The 20018-nt window shown below is 42.1% G+C and overlaps 1 protein-coding gene across 2 annotated transcripts in view; it reads right to left on the bottom strand.

Moving 5' to 3' along the window:
- ablim2 (actin binding LIM protein family, member 2) overlaps positions 1-20018 on the bottom strand; it is a 242767-nt gene that overhangs the window by 71124 nt on the left and 151625 nt on the right. For both annotated transcript variants that reach the window (XM_080742051.1, XM_080742050.1), the window contains exon 7: positions 4870-4957. In XM_080742051.1, coding sequence (XP_080598177.1) covers positions 4870-4957 — 88 coding nt within the window. The remainder of the gene's footprint in view (positions 1-4869; positions 4958-20018) is intronic.

Raw genomic sequence — 20018 nt, 5'->3', positions numbered from 1 at the left:
AGTATGTTGAAAGTTCATACTTGATGTGGTGTTACACTGGTCAAAATTAGTTGATTAAAAACATAATTATCTGCATAATTATTTCATGTGTATTCATTTGACATCATGTACTCCTGGAGTAAAAGGTAAAGTAAATGAAAGGGGTAAAATGGTACTATATGAATTAAATCAATAAAAGTAAATGAATAGAGTAAATGTGACATATTTGTTTTGTTAAATCATACTCTAATATTCAATTAGATCTACTTAATATTTCAATGTATTTACTTGTAGTCTTTTGTGGCATTGACTGAATAATTTAATTATATCTACTCAATTTCTTTACGTCAGTGTACTCAATTTTAGTTGTTAATAAGTACGTAAAGGTTTTGGTTATTTTTACTCAAATTAATTGAGTATCATCTACCTGATTTCATAACAGTAATATTTACTCAATATTTTTGAGTGTAAAAATGTTTCACCAATAAAATTGAGTAGAGCCTAGTTTTTGTTATGAGAGTGTATATTATTGTGACCGTCAGGTCGCAAGTTACTATGAAAAGCTCCACCGGCTGTGTGTGTGTCTGTCCGTCTGTCAGTCAGTCTGTCTGTCACGTCACACGTTTGGCCCTACTCTTCGGCACCGTTGCCCTTAACCATACCAAACTTTGCACACACACTCCTTGGCTGCCAAACCACAACCTCCGCCTCTTCTAGTGCCAAAATGCGGCTGATTTGTGCAAAACACATTTTTGGACACTGTTCCTACAGATTTTGCCCTAAAATCACGCAAAGCGGTATACACAGTATCTCTAAAGTCATGTCATCAACATGGATCTGTCCCATTTCCCATATTCACTCCTGATTATTTGACATAATTGCAATTATTTTGTCTGTCCATCTGTCTCCGTGTTTCAGAAGAGCTGGAAGCCACTCTGGCATGATAGTGATGTGTCATAGTGGTGTGGAATCACAGGCTATTAGATCTGTACACAGCAGAGAGCAGACAAGCTGCTTTGAGTTGATCTCTCTCTATGTTCTGTGACACTATGACCTCATATCGTCACTGTCGAGTGGAAACCTTTTAGTCCAAAATGGTAGCTTTTCATGAAATGGAAAAAAAAGATCCAATGTAGTTATTTAGTCACCAGCTCTCTCAAAAGTACAGACACTAGTTAGTTTGCCCACTTCTTCTTCTTCTTTCGTGTATCATCGTCCTTGACGATTGGTTGATGACATTTTATTTCACAAGATTTTCCTGTTGCTGTTCTTAGTCATGGCTGCCAGTTCCCACCTGATGTTGTGTTGGAGTCCCGACTGCTCCACATTGTACCGAATAGCTGCCAGTTTGCATAATGACTTCAGACTAGGACTCAAGTCTAAGATGTACAGTTCATGGGGTGTGTGGTATCCTCTAAAGAGGATGATACGATCTCCCACCATGCAACAGCACATCGCTGTCATCCTATCCGGGCCTTTTCCCTTGGGCTCAATCTTCTTCCAGGTGAGAGTTTCGGGACTGAATTTCCACAGATCATTGAAGTTTTCCATCCGGTCCTCGCCACCACATATGTACAGCTCTCCATTGTAGGTAAAGGCTGAATGAGCACTGCGTGCCCTTGGAACGAGCTGTGTAGAAGACAACCAGCAGCTCAGCCAGCTGTTGGTCTCTGTGTCAAACACTCTGATGTTGTTGTAGCATTCATCGTTTCCACTCCAGCCCCCAAATATAAACATCTTTGTCCCGATGATGGTGGCAGAGTGACATGCTGAAACAGGTGGTGGTGTGCCTCTGGTGTTAATTAAAGACCAGACCATTATGGTGGTGTCCAACTTGTAGATATCATTAGTGCAAGTGCGTCTAGACATCTGGTAGCTGTATCCTCCATGGACATACATGAGCTTCCCAGAGAGACAGGCTGAGTGACCCCACCTCCCCTCTGGAACAGTCCCTGACACCTTGGGCTTCAACCACCTGTGGGTGTCAACATGAAATGCATAAAGAATGTTGCAGTGTGGTTTACTGAAACCATAGCCCCCCCAGATGTAAACAATATCTTGTAACAGAACAGCTGTGTGGCCCCGGCGCCTGGAGGGAACCTCTGCTCTTCCATTTGTTAGCGGGGACAACTTCTGCCAGCGTAAGGACACTGTGTTGAAGATGTGCACATCAATCTGATCAGTGTCATTCACATTACTGTACGTTCCAAAGAAGTAAATCTTGAGTTCCACAGGAACAGCAGCATTAGACCATCCTGTTGGTCCTTCTTTCAGACATACGGTCCACCTCAACATTTCACAGCCACAGATGAATAAAAGCAACCTCTTCAAGTGTTGTTGAACACAGTTATATTGTGTGTTCTGCCACTTATATTGGTACAGTGGCCTTCAATTACTGATGTCATGTCGATGACATCAGTCTTGTCCAATTATGGAGTTCCTCCTGGCCTGGCACTTGACTGAGCACATACTGTACGTCTAATTAGTTATTAACTTTTTTGGTGCCATGATTTTTTCTCTTCAATGTCCCACGATGCCATGGTCTCCATAGACTTCCATGTAATTTATAGTGCACGGATCGTGCACGCCCATGCCTAGATGATGCACCACGTGTTTGCCCACTGTTCACAGCTTTCAAACAAAAAAATCCGCTTGGAAATCCATTCAGGCATTCATGATTTATCAGCCATTATGTTTTCTTCAGATGTAAACAAACATGGCTGCCATGTTTGAAAGAATGGGTTGGTATGGGGGTTAAACATGCAATTTCGCGATCGCGATCATGCCTAACACATTTCTGGAGGTCCAAAAAACATTTTTGAAAAAAAAAATTTAAAAAAAGAAAGAAAAAAAAAACTTCAAAAACTGCCCAAACTCGGGAAACTCGAGGTTGGCACAGCGTTGGTACCAATACAAACTCGGGAAACTCGGGGTTGGCACCATATGTGTCAAGAGCGACCGACGCTTATTCTTTTCCCATATTGTGCGTTTGGTCAAAACGGCCTGTAGTCTATGGACCATAACTTACACACTGATCATCACGGTTTTATTTTTTCTTAATAGATTTTCGTGGCCGTGAACGGGGGAGCGGGTCACCAATTATTTCCGGGGTAACCGGAAGGTCCCCTGACACGGCACCGGAACAAAAACAGCCTTTCCTTTTTTTAGGGAAAAGGAAAATGAATGTGTATGGGGGATGGGGCTGGGCGCAAGATCTTTGGAGTGGATTGTCGCGAGAGGATAAGGACTGAAATTCCAGAACACCCATGTGCATCTTTTGAGGGCTCCGGCAAGCATATCGGCACTTCACTGAATATTCAATGATTTTTCAAAAGTTAGTGAAAATCTGTCGGAGAGGGTGACAGGGAAAAAATAAGTAGAAAAACAATGAGTTCATATTTTCAAAAATATATTATATTATTGTTGAATTGTATGTGATATGTGGCCTGGCCTTGCCTTGTGACAGTGTGTGTTGATTAATTTAGAAAATGTGTCTCTTCATAAAGAACACTGCACTTGTATATTATAGCCTGTTATGCTCCATCTTACGACGTTGTCGCGCAGCAGAAATAGTTGATGGTGCTGTCAAATGATGAAACTCTATGGAATCTATGAAGGTTATGGGGGTCCCTGCTTCATCTCTCTCTCAACTAAGGGGTCCTTGGCCTGAAAACATTGAAGACCGCTGATATAGAGTGAAAGGAAAGCAGGAATAGAGAATGGCAGAGGAAACGAGAAAGGAGGGAGAGAAGTGAGCACTGCATCGATTCTCCACCTCCTCACTAACGCTCAAGATGGCGCATCTCTGTCTATTCACTCTGTGTTTCAGAGGTGGGCTGTGGACAGTTCAGAAACCTGGCCTGCCATCTTAGAATCTTCTGGTAAGAGTTGTAGTCCATGTAACAAACTGTCTCTGCCATATCGTCAGGGAGTTGGCTCGATACAGTCATAAACCTAACCCTACAGGATCAAGTCAGTGGCGTTAACGGTAGCGCCGTCAGTCGATGCTTGACATCCATATGAGTCCAACTGGCCGTGCTCGTGTGTTTGTTTTTGTAACCCAGTTATATATGACATGACCCAAGGTCCGTCTTTGTTGCTTTTCGTTGCTTCTATAGCAGGGATGTCAAACTCAAATACACACTGGGCCAAAATGTAAAAAATGGTACAAGAAGAGGGCTGGACTGGTTCAATGTTTATTTAAACGCGGGCTTGCGGTCACAGGCCCTCGATACGCGCCAATGCATTAGCAGTGCATTGTGGGACTTGTAGTATTATGGTGGTGTACGTGTGTACAGTATAGCAGAGTGACTCACTGCCTCAGCTTGATGGCCTCAAAAGTCTAATATCTCCCCCGGTCCATAGGGATATCGCTTTGGTCTGATGGTTAAGATGTTGGACTTTCATGCGGGAGACTTGGTTTGAATCCCAGGCATTGCATGTGCAATATACCCGTGGTGCCAGTTCTAATAGTAATCAAATATCATCCCGCGGGCCAAAGATAATTCATTCACGGGGCCTTGAGTTTGACATATGTGCTCTAAAGAAATAGCATATTGATGCTAACTTCCAGGAATAAAACCGTCCGACGTTTCCATTAGCTTGGAATCCCCGCTGACGATATCGTTTAAGGATCAGGGCTGTGAAAGTCACAAATATCCTGAGAGAGTGACGGCGATACCGAGAGAATGATATATAGAGGGAGAGTGTGATATATAGAGGGAGATATTATATTCTTGAGAGAGTTATATATAGAGAGAGAATGATATGGAAAGAGAGAGGTGTGTGTGTGTGTGTGTGTGTGTGTGTGTGTGTGTGTGTGTGTGTGTGTGTGTGTGTGTGTGTGTGTGTGTGTGTGTGTGTGTGTGTGTGTGTGTGTCGGGGGGTTACCTTGGAGGTACATCTCCTCTCCCTCTCCAAACATTTGCTCACAGCGGGCACAGCGGGCGCAGGACGGGTGGTAGTGCTTCTCACCGGCCTGGAAGCACAACGCACACACATCACTACATGTTCTAATTGTGTAGACTTCTTGTAAATTTAGTAATGCAGGTGTTTGACAATAATTTCACTTTTGAGACCATTTTTACGCTAACAAAAGTTAAAGATCCACAAGTGTACGTTTGGTTACCAACACTCCATCATTAAGCTGGTCAAGGACCACTGCTGGTCCCCGGTCCACTGGTTGAGAACCACTGCCTTAAACCCTGCCCAGTTAAGTGGAGTCCCTCAGAGCTCTATACTAGTGTCTTTTCGGTGGTCTGTTAGGATTTCGCAAAAAATAGCTAGCATTATGTGGTGTGACGGACCCCAGGAAGAATAGCCATGCTTAGGCAAGTGCTAATGGGGATCCATAATAAAGTAAAGTAAAGTAAAGGTGATTGACAACCGCTCTAAAAGAGCACCTGGAGGTGGCTGCAAATTGTAACTGGCCCTTATAAAAAAAAATGTTTTACTGGACATATCTTTCTTTCTTATTACTACTAATATGATGTTTTATTTGCATATTGCCTCATTTCTCACATGGCCCTCTTATAGCGCCACCATGAGGCCGATTCTTGCAAAACAAATTTTTGGACACTGCTCCTACAGATTTTGCCCTAAAATCATGCAAAGTGGTACACAGTATCACTAAGGTCATGTCATCAACATGGATCTGTTTCCCATATTCCCTCCTGATTGGCTACCATTGCCTTCTAAAGTTTGTGTATGCGACGTGACAGTCGCTTATTTCCCGATTAGGGAGTCTTATTGGTTGTAAATTATTGTTTGTCTTTAAATATCTTGACAAATTGAACACACGGGACGGGGACCTTATTAGATACAACCCCCAAGGGCTTATCTGGGGTATCTCTTTAGCATTCTTTTGTATAAATCTGTGCTACCGTCCAAATGCAGTCTTCCGCACGCTTTTCACTGTGACTTGTTTTTGCAAACTGCTTCAATCAAAAACCATCACCAAACACCACCACCACCACCCACACAGGGAACAAGACATTCAGTAAGAGATGTCATCGTAGAAACAGGAAGTCAGCAGGGTTCAGTGGAGGTTGATGGATGATTTCAAGGCTTGCTGCCCGCGGGTGCATTTGTTCAATTGAACTGACATGTTTTATACCAAAGAATGCCCCAACACAACCTTTACAACTGTGCTGTGTGTGTGTGTGTGTGTGTGTGTGTGTGTGTGTGTGTGTGTGTGTGTGTGTGTGTGTGTGTGTGTGTGTGTGGTGCTACATTTCTGGGCTCCATCTGCGAGTGTTACATAATTGGTTCGTTCAGAGGGGGGCTGACACAGCATCAGTAGGCAGTCCTCTGGGTGTTTTGTTAAACTGATTGTAATTCACCTTTCAATTTGAACTTTGTCACTTTCTAAAGAGGCACCGTCTGGGGGGGGGGGGGGGGGAATTGAAGAGAATGAATACTAGCACTGTTGCTGTTTCATTCTGCAGTCACTAGGGGGAGGGCTTGTCCAGGGAAAAACGTGAAAAGCATACAGAAGACTGCATTTGGACATATTGGAGACTACATTCTTACAGTGTTACATCTTACAGACAGTGTAGGAGAGAGAGAGAGAGAGAGATAGTTGAGAGGGAGTCTCTAAGAAGGAGAGTCAAAGCAATCTTTTCACAATGATAATCATGAAACTTGGCAATTCATTCTCACTTTAATTGATTATCAACCTCATCTTGCCCTGGTCTCCTCACTATTACACACACACACACACACACACACACACACACACACACACACACACACACACACACACACACACACACACGCGCACACGCGCACACACACGCACACACACGCGCACACACACACACACACACACACACACACACACACACCACTGATCTAATCTAAAAATTGTGCAGCCCTATCCAAACAGAGAGATGGCGGTTCCAGATACAGCTATCCTACTCTTACATTACATCACCAACTCAATTAAAACTGCCATAAAAAATTATTGAGTTCAACTCAATCTGTCACGGCACGCCACATTGTCCCCTGGTGGACCCTTACTCAACGGGGCATACAGACTGTGGGCATGACCACCTGGCATGTCCCTGTGACACTTTGCAGAGAGCTGCCACATAGTCTGACATTTAAATGTAAGTCTGGATATAACCAGAGTATTTCAAGAGGAGAGTAGCGTCACGCTTTGATCTCGCCGCAGACCGGAAGTGGCGTCGCTGGAGCCTGGTGACATTCCTAGCAAATGTCTGCTGCTCTTCAGCCCCGTCCACCTCCATTGTAACAGAGGCAATTTCACTTACTGGTAAGTAGACTAAATGACTTCTTTTCCCCCCTTTTAACACATTCACGGGCCTCCAAGCTATGCAACATTATTATTTCACGTAATCGGCTCTAGATAATGTTTAATGTAAGAAAATTGACTTGAATTTAAAATAATTGACTTTTTTGCTTTAGAATTTACGTGAACTAACTTGGAGAGGCCTGTGAATGCGTTAAAAGGGGTAAAAGACATGATTTAGTCTACTTACCAGCAAGTGAAAATGCCTCGGTTACAATGGAGGTGGACGAGGCTGAAGAGCAGCAGGAATATCACCAGACTCCAGTACACTAAATAGTGACGTCACGTTTTCTACGCTTACAATGGGAGTCGACGTAAGTGTCATAAAGCCCTTTGCACACAGGACAGTTGCGTTTTTTTTCTCGTTTGCTGCATGAATAAAACGCATTGGATTTGGTGTGCAATGCTGTGCGGAATCGGCGCTGCGGATCCCAAAAGGAGTCATAAAAGGAGTGATGAGTGTTTTACCGCATGCGACAAGACGCACGAATCGAACTGGGTTCGACCGAGAAAAAAAACGCACGGCCGCAGCCACTTGTCGCACGGCTAATTCGGATCCGGTGTGCATGAGGTCGTAGAGAATCATTGTTTTCTTTAAAAAAAAATGAAATTGTCTGTTTTATCCGTGCGGATAAACTCGCCTGTGTGCAAAGGGCTTAACTCTCTCTATCTATGGGTCTGGATATAACCATCACTGTCGGGCAGAAACCTCCTACAGCAGGGGTAGGCAACCGTAGGCACGGGTGCCAACATTGGCACAGGGGAGGGTGATCACTGGCACACTGGCATTAGTGTGACAGAGAGGATTTTTTATTTGATAATCAAATATCGTTTTAAAACGTGGTCAGTCAAATTAAAACACCTAATTCGCAGGAAATTACATCCTGCACATAATTCTACATTCATTAAAACTCTGACCTTTGACTGGGGAGGGAGTCGGGGAGATGGCTGGGTTATTGTTTGAGTCTAATGGTCATTATAACAATGTCCTGACAAACAATATCCCGGCATTTTTAATGTGGTATCATTAAGATTTACTGTATGTTGTTGAGATGGCACACTGAATAAAAAACATGGCACTTCATTTCAAAAAGGTTGCTGACCCCTGTCCTAAAGTATCTCCATATTCTCAATAACATTTTGTGTTCTTTTGTGAAAATTAATGTCCTGCTTGATCGCGGCACAGCATCACATGAAAGCATCAAAACTAGCAGATCCGCAAGCTCAAAGCGCGCCTGCTACTTTGGAATTTGAATCCTGTAATGTAGCGGTTTTGGACATATGAGGTTTGCACCCGACAGAGACGATATCATATATCCAGTGGATTCCAACAGGCAGCGTAATGATTCTGTGAATGTACGCGTGTGTCCATTTGTGTGTGTGCTGTACACCTCTTTTTTTTTTTTTTTTATATATTTGTTTATTTGGGTACAGCAGGTTATATGTACATACATTGGTTTGGGGTTTCAATATTGTTTAGTCCCTGTGTCCCCAATTTTTTCCTCTTTTTTTTCAACAAACACCATCTACACATAAGACAGAACCGGACACAACATAAAACAAATGCAACAAGATATACATGAAATAAACAAATACTAAAATAAATGAAGCAAAACAAAACAAAAAGAGGTCACAGAAAGAAAGAAAGGGGTCACATCAGCTACAACAGTCCACAGACATGTCTGGTTTTCCCTCTATTGGTGTGGCAGTGAACCACTGCCCCAACCAACATAGGTTGTCAGACATGTCACTTCAGTCACTATCTGTCGGGAGAGGGGCAACCGTATCAGATGGTAAGTGATCAAGTAGAGGTTTCCATATTTTGGTAAAGATGTTCTCATTGCCTTTAGATCTAGCACTCATTCTTTCCATGGGTAGGATATTATATATATCTCGGTACCACTGTGCCACTGTTGGTGGTTTGTCCATAATCCAATTAAACAGGATACATTTCCTGGCCAGAACTAACAATTTTTGGAGAAGCATAACATTGGATGAGTTCAGGTTCAGCGATAAGGGCCGATCTGGAAGGCTAAGAAGAAATAATCCTGGTTTCATCTTGATATTACATTTAAAAATATTGTTTATCTCTTTAGAAATTGAGGACCAGAATTTGGAGATTGCAGGACAGTCCCAAAAGCAGTGCATATATGTACCAGTTTTATCTTTGCATTTAGAGCATAATGGAGATCTTGTGGGGTCAAACTTGTTTAAGATGTATGGTGTCCTGTGTTGTCTATGTAGAATTTTGTATTGAGTTTCCTTGAGTCTGTTACAGCAAAATGTTTTACTACAGGAAAGAATGCTCGCCTTCCAGTCAGCTATTTCATATTTAGTTTTCAGATCCTTCTCCCAGTTTGATATTACATTATCTATGTTATGCTTATTCCAGATATCCATGAACTGATAGAAATATGAGATAAAGCCTTTAGGCTGCGAAAACTGAATGAGACATTCATCTAGTAGACTTCTAACCAACCCACCAGGGGGGAACACCATTTCAGTTTGTATGAAGTGACGTATTTGAAAAAAGGCAAATAAATGGTTATTGGGTATTCCAAAATGAGATTTGACCTGTGTGAATGACATGAGCCCTTCTTCAGTAAAGAGGTCACCTATAACCCTGATTCCCTTTCTAAACCAGAAATTAAAAGTACTATTGTTGATACCTGGTGGGAAGTTGTTGTTACCAGTTATAGGGGTCAAAGAGGAGGAGAATTCCTTTCTCCCCATGGAGATGGTGATTTCCCTCCAGGCCCTCACTGTATTAAAGATAAAAGATTTTTTAATGCTTGATGGTAACGACTTTGTACTGTCAGTCAGTAGACTCAACAGTGTAGCAGGTGAACAGCACCACGCATCTATATGGTTACATGTTCCACTGATGTAATCCTTTACCCATTCATGAATGATCTGTGCGTGGCAGGCCAGATTAAAATTTAGAATGTTAGGGAGTGCTAATCCACCTCTCTCTTCAGGAAGCTGTAGTGTCTTAAACTTAAGTCTGGGTTTTTTACCATGCCAAATGAATTTGGAAAGATCTCTTTCTAGGCTCTTAGCTACCTTTCTAGTTATCCACAGTGGAAGCATTTGTATAGGGTATAATAAACGTGGTAGGATGTTCATTTTTATAAGATTAACTCTACCTAGCCATGATATAGGAAGATGTAGCCATCTATCCAAGTCAGTTTTCACTTTTCGCAACACTGTGATAAAATTCAATCTAAACAGATCCTGTACATTTGGGGAGACCACTATCCCTAGATAAGTAAAACCTGCTGTTGACCACTTAAAAGGAAAGTTTGTAATATTGGGTGGATCAGTGGTGCCACCTACTGGCATTGCTACAGACTTACTCAGGTTAACCTTGTATCCTGATTCAGGACCAAAAGAGTCGATTACTGACAGAATGGCCGGGATAGAGGTCTCTGGGTTGGAAATAAATAATAAAATGTCATCTGCAAATAAAACGATTTTAAGCTTATGTTTTCCCACTTGGATACCGGATATGTCTATATTGCTTCTTATCGCCTCTGCTAAGGGTTCGATGGCGATCGCAAACAAGAGCGATGAAAGCGGATCTCCCTGCCTGGTTGATCTGGCCAGTTTAAAAGCTGGTGAACGTGTCCCATTAACCACCACACTAGCACTTGGAGAGTGGTAAAGAAGTCTTACCCATTTTATAAAGGTGTCACTTAATCCAAATTTATCAAGAGTCCCGAATAAGTAAGGCCACTCTATCCTATCAAATGCCTTTTCGGCATCGAGTGAGATGACTAAACCTTTATTTTGCGTCTCCTCTGCATGTTGAATAACGTTTAATAGTTTACGCATATTAGTCTGCCCCTGCCTATTTTTTATAAATCCACATTGGTCTGTATTAATTATTTTAGGCAGCAGTCCTTCTAGCCTTCTCGCTAGCAGCTTAGAGAGCAACTTACAGTCCACATTAATTAGACTAATTGGTCTATATGATTCACATAGCTCAGGTGATTTATTTTTTTTCAAAATTAGGGATATATTTGCTGCGTAGAGAGTTGGGGGGAGGAATCCCTTTACAAATGACTCATTGTACATACGTAGAAGTGGTTCCGCTACCATCTCTGCAAATGTTTTATAGAAGTCAGGGCCAAAGCCATCTGGTCCTGATGCTTTACCACTCTGAAGGGACCTAATTGTTTCAAGTATCTCGTCTTTGGTAATAGGTCTACATAGCAGATCTTTATCTTCCTCTGTTAAGGATGGAAGATTGACTTGTTCAAGAAAGTTAGGCGCTCCCTCTATGTTATTGAGTTCTGAACTATATAATTTTGTATAGAATTCCTGCATGATTTTAGTTAGTTTTTTTGTTTCATATTGTTTGTTTCCAGAGCTGTCAATCAAGGAGGTGATGGTATTACTTTCACGCCTCCCAGCAGCTAAGCGTGCCAAAAGTCTGCCTGGTTTATTCCCCATCTCATAGAGCCTGTGTCTAGCATAGAGCAAAGAGGATTCTGCCTTTTGTGTTAATAACTCATCTAAAGCTGATTTAGTGATCGCTATTTTCCTAGAGAGGTTTTTAGAGGGGTGAGTCTTAAAATCTTCCTCAAGTTCGCCCAGCTCCTTCTCCAATTTTAGTTGTTCTTTAAGCGAGTCTTTTTTTTTAGCAGCACTGAAAGAGATAATTGACCCTCTAAGGACAGCCTTAGCGGCCTCCCATAGAGTTGAAGCATTTACATCTTCAGTGTCATTTGTAAACATATACGTAGCAAACTGCTCCTTTAAAAATGTTATAAAATCAGGGCTGCTAAGAAGAGTAGGATTAAGGCTCCACTGGAACGAACTTGAATCACGACGAGGTGAGGTGAGACAAATATGTATGGGGGAATGATCAGAGAGTGTACGAATCCCAATGCCACTATCCTTTATTCTATCTAATACCTGTCTAGAGGTGAAAAAGTAATCGATACGAGAAAGACTCTGATGCGGATTGGAAAAGAAGGTGAAATCTCTCTTTTGTGGATTTAGTACTCTCCAAGCATCGTACAGGTTGAGATCTGTACATATTTCTAGAGTTGTCAAAGCTTTCTTGGAGGGGGGTTCTAGTGACGATGGACTGTGGTCGGCCTCAGGAGACAAAACACAGTTAAAGTCACCAGATAAAATAGTAAGTGGAACCAGCATCGGAGAGATATCAGCTAGCAGTTTAGAGTAAAATTCGCTATGGTACACATTTGGAGCATATACACAGCCAATTGTAATTTTCTCACCATATAACGTACCAGTGATTAAGACATAGCGCCCTTCTATATCCTTAATACATGTTTCTAGAATAAATGGAGTGTTTTTGTTTATAAGTATTGCTACCCCTCTTTTACTTGAGCTGAAAGAAGAAAAAAAGACTTGACCTACCCACTCTCTTTTAAGTTTCTCATGCTCACTGTCTATCAGGTGGGTCTCCTGTAGTAGTGCTATATGTACTCTCTCTTTCTTGAGCCATGTTAGAATTTTCTTTCGCTTGATCACATGATTAAGCCCCTTTACATTATTTGAGATTATTTTAGTTGTACTCATGATGACCCTTAGTTTGTTTACCTATTAATACTGTTGTTATCCTGGGATATTGACATAAAGACATGTTGAGCTGATGTGACCCACTTTCAACGTATATAAGCAAAAATGACCTTAAAAAACATAAAGAGAAAACCTCAAACATACACAAAAAGAAAAACAACAAGAACACATATTCCTGAAAACTACATAGGCACGTGTTGCTGAGAGGTCCTGACCTAGCAAGCAAGAGATAAAACGCTCCTACCCACATTCTAAGAACACTCGTGTTCTCCATCCTAGTGGGTAACAGCAACTCTCATCAGTCCCTTTCCCCACCCCCAAATAATAATAATAATAATAATCTGTTGGTTTCATGCCACTTCAAATTTAACTTAATATAGAACAACAACAAAAGACACACACACGAAAAAATGTGTGTTAATGCAATCTGTGTTTGCTTCATCACATTTACCAACTTGAACAGCAAAATATTATCTATAACTGTTGATGAGCATATTGTGGGCATTCTTCTAACCAGCAGCACTGTATCAATCCGTTTTTTTACTCTAAAACCGTCTAAAGAAAAAAAAAGAAAAGTATATAGTTTCCCCTTTTCCTTTTTCTTTCCCCTCCCCCCTATGCCCTCCCGCCAAATAATAATATGTTACTTTATATAACTCTTTAACAGCCTCTCAATGAGAGAGTAAACAATAAAAAATAAAAAAAATTAACAGGAAAATAAGAGGTAAAATAAAATTAAGGTAATAATAATAATGATAATATAACTGAACTTTATAATTGGTTATTTTAAAAAGAAATAATAAATGAATAGATAAAAGGGAAAAAAGTAGGAGGAGAGAAGGAGAAAGAGAAAAAAAAAAACAGAAAAGAAAAGAGGAGGAGAGAAAGGATAAAAGGAAGAGAGAGAAAGAAAAGGAGAGAGATAGGTAACCCTAGTCTGATAGTGAACATAATTAGGGGGGGCAGCCCTTTTTTTTATTATTATAATTTTTTTTTTTTTTTGTTGCCAGCCCTAATTTTTTTTTTTTTTTTTTTTTTTTTTTTAAGTCCCTCAGCCCCCCCCCCTCCTCCCTCCCTCCCTCCCACCCTCCCACCCCAAGGCAGCAGTCCATCATCAGTTGCAATTATGACACTATTCCTTAGCAGACAGATTTTCATCCTTAGCCTACAGATCATTTCAATGATTACGTTTTTATCATGAGATCACAGACCTGTATGTTAGGTTGATGGTTCTGCAACTTCTTCCCAACTATCTATGAAAGCTTGTGCTTCTTCTGCCTTTGTGAATGCATGGTTGATGCCTTCGTGTTTGAAGGAAAGAGTGGCAGGGAAAATCATACGGAATTCGATGTTCTTCAGGATCAGTCGGCTGCAGACGTCATTGAAGCATCTTCTTTGTTTGATGACACTTGCAGGGATATCGGCTCGGATGACAAAGTCTACTCCATCTTGCTTCATGGGCTGTTGTGATTTGAAGGCGGACATAATCTTCACCTTATCAGTAAAGTTGTGCAGCTTGATCATGACCGTACGTGGCTTGTTGTCAGCTCTTGGGCCACCTGTGCGATGTGCACGATCCAATTTTATTATACCATTTTTTGTTTGCAAGTTCAAAACCGTTGGCAGCCAAGACTCAAAGAAGGCAGTGGGCTGGGGCCCTTCCAAGCCCTCCCGGAGCCCTGTCACCTTTATGTTTTCACGACGGCTGCGGCTCTCTTGTTCTTCAGCCTTTTGGACCAGCATGATAATGGTCTTCTCGGCCTGGGTTAAGGCTAGCTTCATCACAATCAAGTTGTCCTCAGCGTCGGATATGCGTGACTCAGCCCCCTCCATGCGTGTCTCTGCTTGTGCTTCATCCATGCGCTTGTCATTCTTCTCCAATCGTGTGGTAATGATGTCCAATGCTTCTGTAAACTTAGACAGTTTCACCTCTAATGCAGCAGCCACTTGTGTAGAGATACCTTGGATGAGCTCAGCATTGTCTTGCGTGGTCGCCATCGCCGTCACCGGTGGTGGTACCGTGGTAGTGGGTGAACTTAAAGTTGAACTTGAACTCATTGCCTGAGAGATATTTATGCTACCTTCTTGTCGGCGATCTGTATTGCCTTGCAGGGTCGGAGCCGCGGCCGCCGCCGTCGCCGAGGGTGGTCCCGCGGCAGTGGGTGAGCTTGAAGTTGAACTTGAACTCATTGTCTGAGAGTTATTTATTCTGCCTTCTTGTCGGCGATCCACCTCGGCGATAACTTTCGGCCTCGGTGCGGCCGTGGGTTTAGTAACAGCCGGGGCTAGGCTTGGAGTTGATTCCATTGTCTGAGAATTGTTTGTTCTCTGTACCTGCCGTCGAGCCTCACCCCGCGTTATTCTCGGATCTCTGGGGATGTAGTGGCTTGGTTTTCCTCTAGACATAAGTTGACTTAATGGGTAATATATCAGATTAAGCCAGTATGTCTCAGATGACGAAAAACAGATTAAAAAACACAATTTGTTTTACGGGAGCGGAGGAGCCGGGTGCGTGCCGTCCTCTCAGTATCACCGCATCACGTGACGACTCTGATCCGAGCGATGATAGAAGTGCTGGTGAAACTGAGCGCTAGGTGTGGTCTGCGTCTGGGGTTACAACCAGAGTGTGAATTATCAGTTTCGTTGGTTGGATTTATTTAATAATAAGGGGGGTCTCGGTTTGGCACATTCTTTCACTACATCCCTTTCTGCATTCACTCCGTCTGTTCCATTGATTTACTGCAGTTTTACTTCCGTACATTTCTTTGCACCTATTTTGCTCTGTGCTGTGAATGTCTCATGGAATGCTTCCCTCTCTCTGTCGACGACAACTTCCCTTCCCAAGGGAGGTTTCTAACCTTTCTGTCTTCCTAATCTTCCACAACCATTAGCTCTCCTACTAGTACTACCCTTTCTCCGTCTCCCCCAAGTCATTAGATTCCCTCCTCTCTTTTTTCCTCTCTCTAACAATCATATCATTGATTTCAGGTGGAAACCTTGTATGTTCAAAACTATTCAAATAACCTGTGTTCAATGTAGTTATTTTGGGGATTAATATTTTTTCAATATTGATTCAATATTTATAAAACTCACAGACAGACTGAAACAGTTTCCCTTTCGCTTTCGATAACATAGCAGATCTACAAGCTAACAACGTGCCGCGATGCCACGCACTGTGAGCTTGTAGATCGGCTATTTGTGCTACCTTTGCGCAACACTCTTGTACGCCGAAGTAGGACATTCGTTTACGGCAGTGGTTCTCAACCAGTGGTCCTTGAAGGGGTTCCAGGTGGTCCCCAGCTAAATGATGGAGTAGGTAACCAAATGGACCCTTATAGATCTATAACTCTTGAGAGTGTAAAATGAAACCAAATGGACACTTCTTTGGTTTCATTTTACGCTCTAGAGTTAAATTATTGTTAAACATCTGTATTACTTAATTTAAAATAATTCTACACAATTATTTTTGTATCAATGTTTGCCTGTTGTCTCTCCTATGGTACCACATCAATACACCATGGAATTGTACACAAAATCTTACACAACGACAACAAAATATCTAGGGTCTCAAGAGGTTAAATCTCATCAAACGGTGGCCCAAAAAATAATGGGCCTTGATATGAAAAAGGTTTAAAAACCACTGATTTACAAGGGAAACTACATAAAAAAGGTATGGAGATACGAGGTTTCTTCCTGACAGACAGCGGCGATATAAGATCTCCCCGCCCCGCTCAGAAACACCCCATCGTTCACGACTGCAGTCGAGCTCTGATTACCCATCATCCTATGAGGCGCTCGCTCCGGTCCCCTCACCGCCGGGACGACATTATCTTTAGTTCCTAAAGCTTATCTGCTAGGAAACGGACGAGGGAGAGAGAGAGAGAGAGAGAGAGAGAGAGAGAGAGAGAGAGAGAGAGAGAGAGAGAGAGAGAGAGAGGAGGGGGGAGGGGGGTTGTAGAGATGGAAAAAGACTAGGTGCAGGCAGAGAAAGATAGAGAGTGGATGGCTAGAGAGTTTATGGCTCTATGAAGTGAGCCGGATCTCTGGGATCCGTTCCTTTCAAATAGCCGTTCAAAAGGTTCATTTTGGTTACTAGTTTCTAGTAGTTATTAGATTTTGGTTATAATTACAAATCACTTCAACATTTCGGCCATATATACATTTCCGCCATTAGAAAATAGCCGATAAGCTCACAATGCGTCGTGTTGCGACACATTGTGAGCTTGTAGATCTGCTATGTTCTAATAGCCTGCTGAAAACGTAAGAAATGGGACATTCTGCATAATGAGTACTTTCTACTGTTGGTAATTTAAGTACATTTTATACCAATACTTTTGTATTTTATAATCAACATACATTTTGAAATCCCGACTTTTACTTGTAACAGAGTATTTCTACATTGCAGTATTGATACTTTTACTGAAGTAAAAAAGTAAAAAATGCAATCCCCCTCATCAAAAAAGGAACAGCTCCCTATACCGCAAACCAAATCCCATTGTTCATTTCAAGGAGCCGGTCAAAAGACTTGATTCGTTCGCCAACTTCCCATCCCTGAAGAGAGAAGGGGAAGGGGAGAGAGAGGTAGAGGAAAAGATTGAGTGACAGCTAAGAATGGAGGGGTCAGGGAGAGAGCGAGAAAGAGTGAAAGAGAGAATGGAGGGAGAGAGAGAAGGAGAGCGAGAGAGAGAGAGAGGAAGTTGACTTTGAAACACGGAGCCCTGGGCGATAAAAAAGGCTTTAGTTGGACCAGAATTGAAAGTCCCAAGTGGAAAGTTTATGAGAATCCGAGAGGGAAGCAAGATAGCGTACTGTAGCGCTCATAGTCGGGAGGTTTTTCTTTCTTGTGAACGGAACTGGGTCCACAGTCCTGTGGAGACAGATACTGTAGCGCTCTGCTTTGAAGCTGAAAGATTGATGAGGGTTTTTCTTTTCTTTTGCTGTTACTTTGGATAGGCCGTATGCCACGGCTTGCCACATCCTGAGGTTTAACTTGAGGTTATTGGCCTGGACAATATCGTACTATTTTGATATGGCATAAGTGTTGACTTTTCCTTGGTTTGAATCCCAACTATTTTATACTTGGGAAAATGTAACCTTCTTGTCATGAACTGAGGCGTTGTGAGCATGGCTATTTTTTATTATATATTTTTTATATAAATGGATTTGTTTTTTAACACATTGGCCGCCATTTTAACATTGACTGTATGGCTCTCCTGCCATTTTGTTTAATAAAAAAATTGATATATTTTTTTTATATTGACATTTTTCCTAAATTCTGTATTTTTTCGACAATGTCATACAGAACCTCAAATGAAACAGGACAAACTCTAGTCTCACCGAAAAATAAAATAAATAAATAAAAAGCTTTTTTTTCTATAGTTGCAGCCATCTCAAAATAGCCATTTTTGACCAAAATCCAGCTATAATTGAAAGAACTGGAGATATTGACCTTTTTGTGATTGATGGCTTTTCGAGCGAATAACTCAGTTGATATTTGTATTTATGGCGTCAGGCACTTATCAGATAAGTGTACTAATGTAATTATGTAATAGGAATTATTTTTAGAATTTTCTGTTTAGAAAAATGCAGAGAAAAATATTTTTATATGCTATGTCTGACCAAAAACAGCAAGTTCACATTGATATACTATTACTGCTACAGTATTCTACAAGTCTGCTACAAGTCACTTGGGGGCGCTGTCTCTCTGTTTCTGTGTGTAAATGCTAGTTGCGCTCTGTAGGCCTACAGGTGCACACACACACATTGACATCAAAGGGGGCATGAGTCTTTACAACCAGTAAGACTCCCTAATCAGGAGATAAGCGACCGTTGGTCGCTTATCTCCACAAATATCACAACCTCCACCTCTCACGTCATACGGGTAGCCATAGTTACACCTGGAATGTTGAATCTCCATATATGGAGATAACCTACGCATCACACAAAGTCTGACCTCACCAGCCCATACTTGGGCATGGACGACTTATATCTCCATATACGGAGATGGCCATATATGGAGATACGGTGACATCACAGAGTCCACAGCTGATGATGTGGCGTGATGTCATACAATACACAAACAAGCCCTATATAAAGGGGCAATTCTCACCAGGGAAGAGAGCATTGCCTGGAATGTTGAATCTCCATATATTGAGATAACCTACGCATCACACAAAGTCTGACCTCACCAGCCCATACTTGGGCATGGACGACTTATATCTCCATATACGGAGATGGCCATATATGGAGATACGATGACATCACAGAGTCCACAGCTGATGATGTGGTGTGATGTCATACAATAAACAAACAAGCCCTATATACTGATGCGATACGATGACATCACAGAGTCCACAGCTGATGATGTGGCGTGATGTCATACAATAAACAAACAAGCCCTATATACTGATGCGGAGATATGAGCAGGGCAAAGGTGTGACGTGTGACGTGTGACCGACCGACGGACGGCCGGTGGAGGTTTTCATAGTAAACTGCTCCCTGACGGTCGCAATAACACTTCTAGAATACACCTCTAGAATGGATTGCTATGACATTTGTTCAACAAGGTGATCAGCAATCTCTCAACACGTCGCTCTGCGACACTTTGAGAGCTTGTAGAGCTTGTAGATCTGCTATTTTCACATTCTAGCACATGTTAGAAAATGTCTCCCCCTGCCCCTAAAAAATCCTCTGCACTGCCCTGGCAAGAGCAGGGCAGACGCAGTTTGCTAACGAGGCGAGGCTGTAGTTGATCGATCGCTTGTTGGCTGTAGTTGATGCTTGTTTTGGTGGAGCGTGGGCCAGGGACCCCCACGCCCACCTGGTTCCCTAAGTGTTGGCTGGAGACCAGGGGACCCCCTTTGTGAGACCCCATCGACAGGGACCACTTGTCCCTGCAACTGGATCATGTGAACTTTATGTAACAAATGATCGGCTTATTGATTGATTTTACAATGTTATGTAACTCCGCACTGCTCTGGGAGGTCGGCGAAGCGTTGGACCCGCGGACCCCTTATTGGTTCCGTTAGAAAGGCGACCAGGGACCCCCACCTTTGCAAAGGCGATCATGGCATGGCATGGAAAGTTTGTGGACTAAATACCATTACAAAACTAATATTATAGCCTGGATATATGGATTATAACCCAGGGTGTGGATTCAAATCAACCATCATCA

The sequence above is a fragment of the Nannobrachium achirus genome (genome assembly GCF_963921795.1).
Source record: "Nannobrachium achirus genome assembly, chromosome: 14".
Lineage (NCBI taxonomy): Eukaryota > Metazoa > Chordata > Actinopteri > Myctophiformes > Myctophidae > Nannobrachium > Nannobrachium achirus.
This window is presented reverse-complemented; position numbering and strand designations above follow the sequence as displayed.